Genomic DNA, 13,128 nt, shown 5'->3' with positions numbered 1-13,128 from the left:
TCTTTTAACTCTCAAAAGTCTAGCCTTCACTTACAGAAATTGCTGTCTCCAAAGCAACTAATGAACTCCTAATTGCCAAATTGAATAGCCTTTTAAACTTCTCTACAGCCTTTCTTGCAGTCAATCACTCTATTCTCCTTAGTTTCTGTGATATTACTCTATCTTGCTTTTACTACTAATCTAATTACTCCCTCAGCCTTCTCTGCTGGGTATTTATCCAAGGTGTGACTTCTAACAGTGGAACATCTGGCAGAACTCAGGTTCTGAATGCTCTTCTCTTCCCTCTGTTACTTTGAAAATCTTGTCAGTTACCACACTAAGAACTCCTATCTATCCAAAAGCTGCAACCTGAAAGGATTAATATCCTTATTACTTAGGATCTAACTTACTACAAGGACTACCCATCTATCATTTTACCATATTTGTGCTACTCAGATGTTTGGAATATTGTATCCAATTATGGATACTATATTTTAAGTGGCATATTAATAAATACAGAGTATATGACCAGAATGGTGAAAGGTCTGAAAACTGTGAGATACAAGAAATGACTGAAAGAAATGGGGATTGCTAGATTTTACAGAAGGGAAAGTTAAAGTTAAATAAAGTAAAACTAAAGAGTATTAACTATTTTCCATTATTGAAGAGCATATTGTCATGACTTTATATATCTGGTAAAGGGTCCCTTTATATAATGGTTCCTTACTCTTTTACTAAACTTTTATAGAACATGCTTTTTCTACTGTAATCCTATATAAAAGGGTCATATTTTAGGGTCTCCTATCTCTCCAAAGGTAGGTTGGACAAGCAAATGGTCTTGTCTATTCCTCATTGGCTCTAAAATGTTTTTTCTTGTCTCAGCTTTCAGAAATGAGTTGAAGAAGGTTCATAGTAAGAGTGGGGGTAGAGTCTTCTTTCCAATTTCCCTAATTTCTCTTCATAACTTTTTAGTTGTTGTTATCTTTGTTTTTTCTTTTCTGAATTTCATGAGTCCAATATATCCAACTGGATTTCTGAGCTTCTTTAAAAAAAAATTAAAAAAAAAAAAGCAAAAATCCAACCACCACCATCTATATGCCTCATGTCTGAAATTATTTGAATACCCTTTGTTTCTATTCTCCCCCAACTCCATCTCAACCATATAATCCAACATTGAGAAACACTTTCCTAAGTTTCTTTTGATATTCTTCTAAAAGAGTCTTTTAAAATCCCTAGAATTTCTGGAACAAAGTAAAATAAGTAGTTCCCAAGGCTTTAACAAATTTTTTTTTCTTTCTGAATATTCCAATTTCCTTCTCTGTGATTGTACTTTCTGATCCAGCTAAAGAGAATTATTTGTTATCTATAATACATCTGGAATGCTCTACCTTTTCATGACAAACTTTCTGCAATGAGGTAGAATGAAAAGAATAATGGATCTATAGTTACAAGGACCTGATTTTTTATCTTGGATCTGCTTCTTCTATATATAATCTTGGATGAGTCAGTGGGCCTCATTGGCCCCCTCAGTTACCTCATCTTTTAAAAGGGACAGCTGGGTCAGGTGATCTTTACCACCCCTTCAATCTAGAAATCTATGAATATCCCTTCCTGTAAACACTGTTAGGTCTTCCTGCCATATCACTCAGGATTCTTATTGGCTTCTCTCTTAGTAGTTGAGTATGTAATCTTTTCATTTATATAGTTTCTTCCTATTTTCCTAACTATTTTATATAAACAGCCAGGAGATATATCTTTTAAATCTTTTCTAAATTCCAAATTAGTAGAGGCTAAAATAGTGCATGTATATATGCTGAACACTCAATATCAGCTATGCTAATTATTTATGCCTTTTCTTATTTTCCAAACAGTTACTTGTTTTTGGTCACATTTCTTCTTAGTACAGTGCTTCCTTTCTCTCTCTAATCATACTGATGAAAAAGGAAGTGATATTTAATAAAATTAATTGATACTGGTTAGAATCTCTGGGAAAGAGACCATCATTCTTTTATCAAATCAGTAGTTAAAATAAAGGCTTTGGCATTGTCTTTATAATTGCATTTCTCTCTATTATGTACTATGGAAGATAAGAGTTGGCCATATATTAAATGCTTTATCTGTAAACAAGCAAAGGAATGAAAGTCATTTATTGTAGTTTTTTTTAAATGTAGGTTCCAAAAATAATTATATGCTAACATACCGTACATTACAAAAATCTTACCTTGTTGGGTATTTTGTTCTTGAGTTCGATTCACAGTGAGGTCTAGGGGGCCTTCCTGTTCTTCCTGAAGGGAGTTTTCTATTTGATTCATTTGGATACCTTTACATATTAGACTTGGTCCAACTGAACCATTTCTATTCTCTTGAATTTTACCACTTTTGGAAATGTATTCAATTGCAAACTGACGTATCATCTTTTTCATTAATTCCTGAGCAACTAGGGGAATGTTAGGATCACAGTTCTGAGGAAGATCTAGGAAAAAAAATACATATAAAAAGCATTAGAAAGTAGAATTTTCAAATATATGTATTTGTATTTATAGATTTAAAAAATTATAAATCATGAATAAGAAAACCTTTTTAGAATTAATTCATTGTTGTCCATGGTCTCAGAGGCTTTCTAATATGAATTTTTAAGTGAGATAAAATTAATTTTATGTTAACATATCAACCCAAATCTGGAATATCATCATTATCACCACCACCACCACCATCTTCAACAACCAAGTGCTCATCACTCTTTAAAGGTTAAAGAAAACAACTCAGAAGTAATAGAAGAGATTGTTTAAAGTCTTTAAAAATTTTCAGTAAGTATGTTTCCCAATAGAATTAGCCAACAATGTCATTTCTATTAACAGCTTTTCCAAAAGTAATTATAAGACTTCCCAGTAAGTATACTGCAAGAATGAAAATTTTACAAATCAGAAATATAACAAAAGATATTACAAATATTTCCAAATTTACCCCAAATATTAGTGTAAGAAATCAGAATGCGGTATCTTCATTGTAAACTGAATGGTAGAAATATCCATGGAAATGCTCCAAATAATTTTAACTGACATTTACTTAGTAGTAATAACTCTCAATAAACTAGTCAAGAAAACTGAAGTTATTAGATAATGTTTTTCTACTATATAGTTCTATTATGTAGGCTCTTGCTGAAGTTAGTTATCTATATGAAAACCAAATTACTAACAAATTAATATTACATAAAACTATTAATCAGCTCCTTATAATCTTAAGAGTTTTTTGGTGGTTCATGCTACTAATATAATAAATGATAAAAAATAATATATTAAATTTAATCTTTTGTATCACTTTACAAAATTATTGGCTATTTCTAATCCAAAATTCATCATTTGGCTCAAGAAAAATCCCTGATCATTCTTCCTTGAAATGACACGTAGCAAAATTTTTACACTAATTTTTTGGAGGGGTTCTTTTCCTCTTATGGATTGCCCTTAGCAGGAAAAATGTTTATTTATAAAGATACACTCTACACAAGAAATGAAACGTATATAACTACAAAATCTGCATATTAAATACTATAAACTGAGGAAACCATTCTCATGTTTTTCTTACCCAAGATCCCAACCTAATGTTTCAAAGGTAAAAGGCTAAATCAAAGAATTCTGATCCTCTATTTAAACAGCCTATATAAAAGCTTATTAAAAAAGCACTTGCGTACATTCTGCCCCAATTTAAAAAGCATTTCAACAAGACAAAAACTGCAACTACATTTCAACAATAGCTTAAGAATTCTTTCCTTAAACCATTATAATGGGAAGTAATAGTTAGGAGAAGACCTAGGAGAAATAATTGGTAAAACAAGACTTACTGTAGATATTTGTTTGGCCAAAGTGGTGGTAAATGTTAACAAGATAAGTGAAACATCACTTCAAAGACAGTTTAATTGGCAGAATGGAGAAAGTGAAAAGGAAAAAATAAAGTCTGTAAACAAGTTTTTAATAGTTCTCCATCTCCCTTTACCAATTAAAGTTAAAGGACAAAAAAGCTAATAAAAACCTATCTTTTAAATATTTTCATGCTGTTAGTCAAAAGAAGGCAATTCACTATAGGTACATAACTTTGAAAATTCACTTTCCTAAGAATCATATTCTTGTCACTTTTTAAAGGTCCCTAGTATAGTCTTATCTCAGTAAGAATAATTTCCTGATCGATAGTATTTTAAGACTTCTTTGTACATTTCCTACTCTCCAATCTGCTACTCAACTAGCAATTCCTGATTATATGGCAGTGGGATCTCAACTTCAAGTTATTTGGTCAATTTCCTTTGCCAATTTGCTGAGAAGATAATAGTGAGAGGACAACAAAAAGTTAAATTTCTGAATAGGTAAAAAGCCATTCATATTGCTATCGAAACTAAATAGTAATCTGTAGGGCATATTTATGTACCTCTAACATCTAAGTACAATGCCTAAAATATTTTAGTAATTTTATATATACATTTTATACACACATAAAAATGTATACATTATCTATACACATATATACATATATGTGTGTGTGTGTCAGCCAGACCTGGAAAAAAAATCACTCCTTCTGAATACCTAAAGATGAGTATCACACAGAAGACAATGGAAAAGCCCAAGGTGGATATGGGTAATCTGGAATACATAGTCAATGAGAAACATCAAAGTATAGTAGTAAAGGATAACATGAAACGATTTTAAAGGAAAGAGAAGATGGGCTAGTTACATGATGAAAATGAAGACAGGCAAATATAGTGAGAGTGGCATATTGGAGGGTCCCCCTATTTTGAACTTTGGGAAAACATGGACAAGAATTGCATAGGATGGGTAGATATAATATAAACTATTGTTGGAAAGATCTCCTAAACTCACGAGACCAAAGATCCGTTTGAGTATGTGTTTTTTAAGGTTAAGGAGCAACTTGGGATTACTGAAAAGCACAAAAACGGTATCCAGAAAAAAATCTAGCTTCCTAACCCAAAGTACTATCTAACAGAGTGCTAGTTCTTGAGTGCAAACTCTTATACTTACTGGATTCTATTATTATTAGAATGCTTAACAGCAAACTAGAGATAGTGATGAAGTTTGTCCATGAGTATAAAGGTAAAGTAAGAGAATCCCATTAGGATGGAGTATATTGCTTAGTTCAGTGATTCCCAAAGTGGGCACCCCCTCCCCACCCCCCCTGGGTGCTGCAGCGATCCAGGGGGAGTGGTGATAGCCACAGGTGCATTTGGGGGCAGTGATAGTATGTGACGGGGGCGCTAAGTAATTTTCTTTTGGAAAGGGGGTGGTAGGCCAAAAAAGTTTGGGAACCACTGGCTTAGTTGAAGCCACCTAGTGTTAAGCGGCTTCGAGCACTACCAATATAGATACTCAAACAAAGTTCTTTAATTAAATTGTTGCTACTTTGGTAGTCCTTCCTTTCCAATGTCAGATCCACTTCATTGCCTATTTATATTACCTATCCAAGAGGCATATCCTTTTGGGCAAGCTCCACAGGGTATCTATTCAGATACATATTGTAATTTGGATAACATGCATACAATTCAGTCTTTTCTGTGTGGATGGCTGAATATTACCTCTGATTATTATTACCTGTGTGACCCTAGGCATGTCACAAAATCCCAGAACCTCACTTTTCTCATCTCTAAAACACAAATTAGAATAGATGTCATTTTTCTTCTAGCTCTAGACCTAGGATTCTAGGAATATTATAAATACCCATGTTATAGAGGTCCAAATGAAAAGCATGGGGAAGAATAATACAATGGATGGGGAAGGAAGTGGAAGGATGATAATAATAAATATACACGATAGTTTAAAAAAGAAGTGACAAGAATCTAAACTAATGTGGAAGCCATTTTAACAGTAAAGTAAAAGGATACAAGAGATGTGGAGAAACACATGAACTGGATATTTGGGGTGACTCAGAGGAACTGAGGATAACATGGAGGTTGTGAACCTGGATGACTGGGCAAGATGGGGGCAGATATGACAGGAAGATAATAAATTTGAAGGAAGATAAGGAAAATGAATTCTGTTATGTATGAGTTTGAGATACCCATGGCACACCAATTTAAAATGTCTAGTAGACAGCTAATGATGTATAACTTGAGCTGAGAAGACATATAAAAACTGGATATATAGATCTGGGAATTGACAGAATAGTATTAAACCAACATTAATTATTCCAACAAAGCCAAAGTCAATATAATTTTGAAGAAATAAGAACAACAATATTTAAAAACCAGAATGGGTATGCAGAGGATCTTAAAGAAAGCTCAGTGCTATAAGAGTTAAAAACTAGATATTTAAGGTATGGTCAGTGCCTAGGGCTATTTTTATGAAAATACTGGCTATTGTAACCAATGCATTTAATATAGTAAAATGCAAAGTAAAGAAGAGGATCTTAGGCCAGAAAGAGTAATTTAGATATGCAGGATCCATTCATAAATACATACATGGCAAAACTCTTTCATTTTCCAATTTTTGATGCTCTAATATCTATAATTTGATTCCTACTAATGCTTCATTTTATGTGATTATGTATGGAGAAAAAGAATTACCTTAGAATGCATAAGAATCTAGAGAATCATAAATAATTCTTTTTAACAAAAAATATGATTTTCCAAAGAATTTTAATTGTCCACGTTAATGATTGTAATGGAACATTATTGTGCCATAAGAAATGATAAACAGGATGATTAAAAAGAAACATGGAAAGGTTTATATGAAGTGATTCAAAGTGAGCAGAACCAGAAGATCACTGTACACAGTAACAGCAATAATGCATGGTGATCAACTGTGGCTGACTTACTATTATCAGCAATGCAAGGATACAAGACAATTCCAAGGGACTCATGACAAAAAAGGCTAGCTATTGCCACAGAAGGAACTGATGGGAATCTTACTGCAGATTGAAGCAAATGAGTTTTCACTTTATTTCCTCCATGAGTTTTTTCTTATGTAAATAGTATGTGTCTTCTTTTACAACAAAGTAAACACAGAATTATGTATTGCATGACAGTACATATTTAACTTATATTACCTGCTGTCTTGGGGAGGGAGGAATGGAGGGATGGAAGGAGAAAACATGAATTGCAAAATGTCAGAAAACAATTATTAAAAATTGTATCTGTGTAATTTGAAAAATATAACAAAATTTTAATCGTATATATCAAGATTGAAAAAAAAAACCCAACAACTTATTGTATCAATACAAATTCATCCTGAGGCAAAGTCCATACAAGAGTTATCCACACACACTGGAGTTTAGTGGAGTTCCATCTCTTCTATTGGCTACAGAAAACATCATGTCAGCAGTTTAAAATAAGTAAAAATAACAATTCAGTCTTCAGTACTTTTCTAAATGCAGGAACATTTCCATGGCCTTTCAAGAGTTGTAGTCAGCAAATATACTAAAGTAACAGTATCCCTCTGGAACTCACCACTCACTACATTCCTTTCTGCTAAGTTCAGTTTTTGTAAGAGACTCCTGTGAGAGACTGATCTTAATGCCTATTCTTTTGCTCCTTCAGGAAAAATACTGTGCTACTCAATAATAAGTATTTGACCTGTGCAGAAAACGGTTGATTGGTGAATGCTTATCCCCATAAGTTTACAAGGGCAAGTGCATAGTAACCATATTGATGGGTTGATGAATGAAAATAGCTCAGTTATCTGGCCATTGTGATGGTCTAAGCAATTCTGCTAGTCAACTGATGGATTCAGAAGCACCCTGTAAAAGAAAGAACTAATATTGCACAGTAGACAATGCTGGCAAATAAAATTTTAAATTATTGTGATGTTCAGACAACATTGTAAGGATATATGTTTTCTATTGCTAAAAACATAACTGATTTTATTAAATATATTAATTCTTGATGTAGGCACATAAATAGAATCAATTCTTTCCTTTGTAGTTCAAGCTTAGATAACACTGGATTTTTAGTTAATAAAATATCAGGGAAAGGCATGCTATTAGGTTAGGCTTGCTAACTAGCTAGAAATTCTCAATTTGCTGATCCTCTTCTATGCTAATAGTACTGAATATTGTTTCCTTTTCTGGTTCTTTTTAATTGTTATGACCAAATAATTATGAAAGTGAATTCTGGTATGTGCCAGACAGAAGAGTTCAGACATATATTTAAACTGACAAATTTTTAAATTACATACATCTCAAAGATGGTCCTGTACTTCATTTCAATTTCCTTCCCCTCAGTTCTTAAGTCAGGCTCCAGAGGTATTAGAACATTTACTCCCAAAAGGCAAAAAAAGACTAGTTGATAAAGAGTAATGCTGTATAAACAGACCTTTCAGGAAAGTCTTTAAAAATAATCAGGGTAAGGTGATAGATACTGTACTACATTCTCTTCCCACATCCTTACTGCCTTGATGAGATAGGCAGAAACACTTCATATATGCTTAAATGGATTTCATTTTCTGAAGGTTTAGATGATCTTTCAGTGTCACTTCCAGTCCTGAATTTAATGTTTTTGCCTCCTCTCCCTTTGACCCCACTCCTAATTAATTTTGCTTCTTCAAAAGCTATCTCAAAGTGATTTGAGCTTTCTCTTCTCCATCTTCCTATACCACTCAATGCAACTGTTCCTCTCCTCTATTGCCCAATTGCCCATCTTGCAGAAAAATTTCTCTAGATCTCACTTACTGTACAATTGCAGAGTCAGCACTGCCTTTGATAATACATCATTTTCTATAACATTCATTCAGGTTTCTTACAATAAACTAAAGTATGTAAAAACAAGAATACAGGGGGCAGCTGGGTAGCTCAGTGGATTGAGAGCCAGGCCTAGAGATGGAAGGTCCTAGATTCGAATCTGGCCTCAGATACTTCCCAGCTGTATGACCCTGGGCAAGTCACTTGACCCCCCCAATGCCTATCCTTACCACTCTTCTGCCTTGGAGTCAATACATAGTTTGACCCCAAGACAGAAGGTAAGGGTTAAAAACAAACAAACAAAAAAAAAAACAATACAAACTTCTGCTACTGTTATACTTTGTATTAGTCAATAAAATTCGCCAACAACTAAATATTCCCCTTTACCAATTTCAAGTACAAATAGAAAAATCAATGAACATGGGCCTTTGGTATAGTGGTAATTTTCAACTTAAATCTTAGCTTGTAAACTATATTTTAAATATCTAATTAGACAATACATTCTCTAAAGTCGTGGATCACATTTTCTTCACATTTGTATCTCAAAGGACCTACTACAATATATACTTAACTCAATTATAATTCCATTGCATAAGATTATAAATATTTCCCAAAAAATCCAACAAGACAATTTGTGGGAATAGCAACTAGTAGAAATAGTACTCCTAGCCACTATTTGAAACTTGAAAGCTAGAAACAAAAAGATTCTGGCTGATTTTTTAAAGGGAGATAGGACTATTATTATTATTAATAGCAAGAAACAGGTATACAGAACTTTTTTTATTTAATTAAAGATTTTTCATTTCATTTTATTTATTTTTAAATATTTTTCTATATTTACACAATTCATTTTCTTTCCCTCCCCGCTCCCAGGGCAGACAAGCAATTCCACTGGGTTGTACAAATGTTGTTACTTGATACCCATTTCCATATTATTCATTTTTGCTATAGAGCAATTTTTTTAGGACCTAAACCCCAAATCACATCCCCAAATATACATGTGATAAGTGATGTCATATTTTTGCTTTTGCATCTCTACTCCCATAGTTCTTTCTCTCAATGTGGATAGCATTCTTTTACATAATTCCTTCAAAAGTGTCCTGGCTTGTTGCATTGCTACTAGTAGCAAAGTCCATTACATTGGATTTTTTCACAATGTTTTACTTCTGTGTACAATGTTCTTCTGGTTCTGCTCATTTCACTCTACATCAGTTCACTGAGGTTCTCCTGGTTCACATGGAATTCCTTCAGTTCATTATTCCTTTCAGCACTATAGTAGTCCATCACCATCAGATACCACAATTTGTTCAGCCATTCCCCAACCGATGGACACCCCCCCCCCATTTTCCAATTTCTTGCCAACATGAAGAGCACAGCTATGAATATTTTTGTACACATTTTTCCTTATTATCTCTTTGGGGTACAAACCCAGCATCAAAGGGTATGCATTCTTTTAAAGCTCTTTGTGTATAATTCCAAATTGCCTTCCAGAATGGCTGGATTAATTCACAACTCCACCAGCAATGCATTAGTGTCCTGATTTTGCCACATCTCTCCAACATTTATTATTTTCCTTTATTGTCATATTGGCCAATCAGTTAGGTGTGAGGCGTACACTCAGAGCTGTTTTGATTTGCATTTCTCTTATTAGAAGAGATTTAGAACACTTTTTCATGTGCTTATCAATAGTTTTGATTTCTTTATCTGAAAACATACCTATTCATGTCCCTTGAACATTTGTCAATTGGGGAATTGGCTTGATTTTTTTGTATAATTGACTTAGCTCCTTATAGATTTGAGAAATTGGACCTTTTGTCAGAGGTTTTTGCTATAAAAATTTTCTCCCAATTTGTTTCTTCATTTCTCATTTTGATTGTATTGGTTTTGTTTGTACAGAAACCTTTTAATTTAATATAATAAAAATTATTCATTTTACATTTTGTAGTGTTTATCTCCTGCTTGATTTTAGATTCCTTCCTTTCCCATAGATCTGTCAGGTAGACTATTCTACATTCACCTAATTTATGGTTTCCCTCTTTATATTTAAGTCACTTACCCAATTCTGAGTTAATCTTGGTATAGGGTGTAAGATGTTGACCTAAGCCTAATTTCTCCCATACTGTTTTCCAATTCACCCAGCAGTTTTTGTCAAATAGTGGGTTCTTGTCCCAAAAGCTGGGAACTTTGACTTTATTGAACACTATCTTGCTACTGTCATTTACTCCAACTCTATTCCATTGATCTACCCTTCTATCTCTAAGCCAGTACTATGTATTGGTTCTAAGGCAGAACAGTGGTAAGGGCTAGGCAATATTGACTTGCCCAGGGTCACACAGCTGGAAAGTGTCTGAGGTCAGATTAGAAAGTAGGACCTCCAGTCTGAAGGCCTGGCTCTCAAACCACTGAGCCACCCAGCTACCCTGATACAGAACTTTTAAGAGACTTGTCTAATCCTTGTTGGGGTAAAAGATATCTTTGTTTTACATATAAGGAAAGGAAAGAAGATAACCATCATAATTAATTAATGAAATCCTAAATTTGGTATCTCTAAGGTCAGTATGCATTTTCTACTATATCATAATACTTCTAATTAGAAATTTTCTCTCTCAATTTTATATGCAACTAAGATTTAGAGAATAACCTTTTATTGATAGAACCCATATGTTTAAGGTTCTGTATCACAACATATGCCCCTCCTTCTTTGAGAAAGATATATTTGATATGCCTGTTTATGTACCTATGTTTATACTCTGTTGCCACAGACAGAAAAGCAACCATTATCAGATACTCTAAAAGAAAACTCAAGTTCTTACTGGGTCATGAAGCTGTACCGTTACAGAAACCATAGAAGTACTATTGCCTATTATACTCTAAGCCCATCACTATTAAAAGTTAGGGATCCTCAGGGCTATTCTAATCTTATCACAAAAACTGACATGCCAAAAAAGTTCAGCTTCTCAGATAAGATGGACTTTCTATCTTTTATACACAAATATTCACAACATTTATGATGCTGGTCTAATTTTTCCTTTATTCTAGATTAAGGTTTTCTATAGTATTTGATAAATGATTCTTTCTTATATCTTGGTAGCTTATTCCATTGATTCTGAGCTACAAGATGCTGAGTTGGTTTTTGTGCAGAATCTGAAGGCTCTAACATACAGAATATTGGCTATGGAGTAAAAAGGCTTGAGTGCTGGGTCTGCCTTTAGGAACTGTATAGCCTCACCCTCTCAGGCTCAGTTTCTTCATCAGTAAAATGGGAATATGTCCATTGCACAGGGTTGTGACAGAAGTGCTTTTTAAACTATTACATATATATGTATGTATATAAATATATATAAATTATTATCAGTAGTAGTTGTAGCAAGCATGGCTGAATTATACCTCAATGAGAATATAAAGAAAAATTTTTTCCAGGCTAAACAAGCACTGAACAGAGTCAATGAGAAAGACAAGACATACCCATGAGGCTGCTATTTACTATTTATAATGTAGTAGGTGGGGTAACTTGGGTTTTAAAGCAATTCGATGTATCAGGCAGTAAAATTATCAGCCCAAGTTGCATTTATTATTCCTAACTATTTTCTACTTGTAGATAGAAGTTTGTGTCTTTTAACTTACTTGGTTATGTACATATTTTGTTTAAAATCACTAAATCTAATTCTTAGTGGTTCAAAACCTAACCTCTAAAATGTATGCATAATTTTATTAAAAAATAATTTATCTAATTTTTTTCCACTGTTCCTCTTCGAAGACCAAGGGCTACCACTTATATCAAGATTTTCTTTAAAAAATTCTATATTCCTCTCTTTCCCCTAACTCATAAAAGTGATCACTCCCTCCTCATATTTCTTATGGGAACTTTGCTTGCGGCTCCATTTTATAATTTACTTCTATCCCTTCTGGTATCACAGTTATTTGCTTACAAGGCTTTTCTTTCTCTTTGTGAACAAAGTAACTCATCTATCATTTTACCCAAAGTTTCTTTGGACTCAAAAGTCAAATAGTCTCTGAAATGTGTTGCAGGATTATAAATCTCACATCATATCATATTTGTATGTTCTATGCATTTAGCACAGCAGTCAATAAACATTTATTGAGTGGTTATTATATGCCAGGAAATAAAAAAAACATCAAAGACAGCTTCTATCTAAGGGGGGAGATGACATGAAAATAAATATGTATAAATAAGCTATATTTAGTATAAATAGGAAGTAAAAGAGAGAGAGAAGGAAAGAAGAATTAGGAAAAAGCCTCTCCTAAAAGATAAGATTTTAGTTTGGATTTAAAAGAAGCCAGGGATGTAAGAACACAGGGAAAAGAAGGGAGAATTTTTCAGAAAAAGAGAAAAAACCCTGAGCAGAGAGATGAAATGTCTTCATTGTGGAACAGCAAAGAAAACAGTGTCATTTGATCAGAGTACATTTTGCAGAGTAAGGTGTAAAAAGTATATGAAAGTAGGAATAGATTAGA

At 33.4% G+C, this 13,128-nt stretch overlaps 1 protein-coding gene across 6 annotated transcripts in view; it reads right to left on the bottom strand.

Moving 5' to 3' along the window:
* Window positions 1-13,128, bottom strand: part of LCORL (ligand dependent nuclear receptor corepressor like) — a 152,011-nt gene that overhangs the window by 64,862 nt on the left and 74,021 nt on the right. For all 6 annotated transcript variants that reach the window (XM_044680116.1, XM_044680115.1, XM_044680113.1 and 3 more), the window contains exon 5: window positions 2,201-2,452. In XM_044680116.1, coding sequence (XP_044536051.1) covers window positions 2,201-2,452 — 252 coding nt within the window. The remainder of the gene's footprint in view (window positions 1-2,200; window positions 2,453-13,128) is intronic.

Source organism: Gracilinanus agilis, chromosome 6 (assembly GCF_016433145.1).
Source record: "Gracilinanus agilis isolate LMUSP501 chromosome 6, AgileGrace, whole genome shotgun sequence".
Lineage (NCBI taxonomy): Eukaryota > Metazoa > Chordata > Mammalia > Didelphimorphia > Didelphidae > Gracilinanus > Gracilinanus agilis.
Note: the sequence above shows the minus strand (reverse complement) of the source record. Positions and strands in the feature narration are given on the sequence as shown.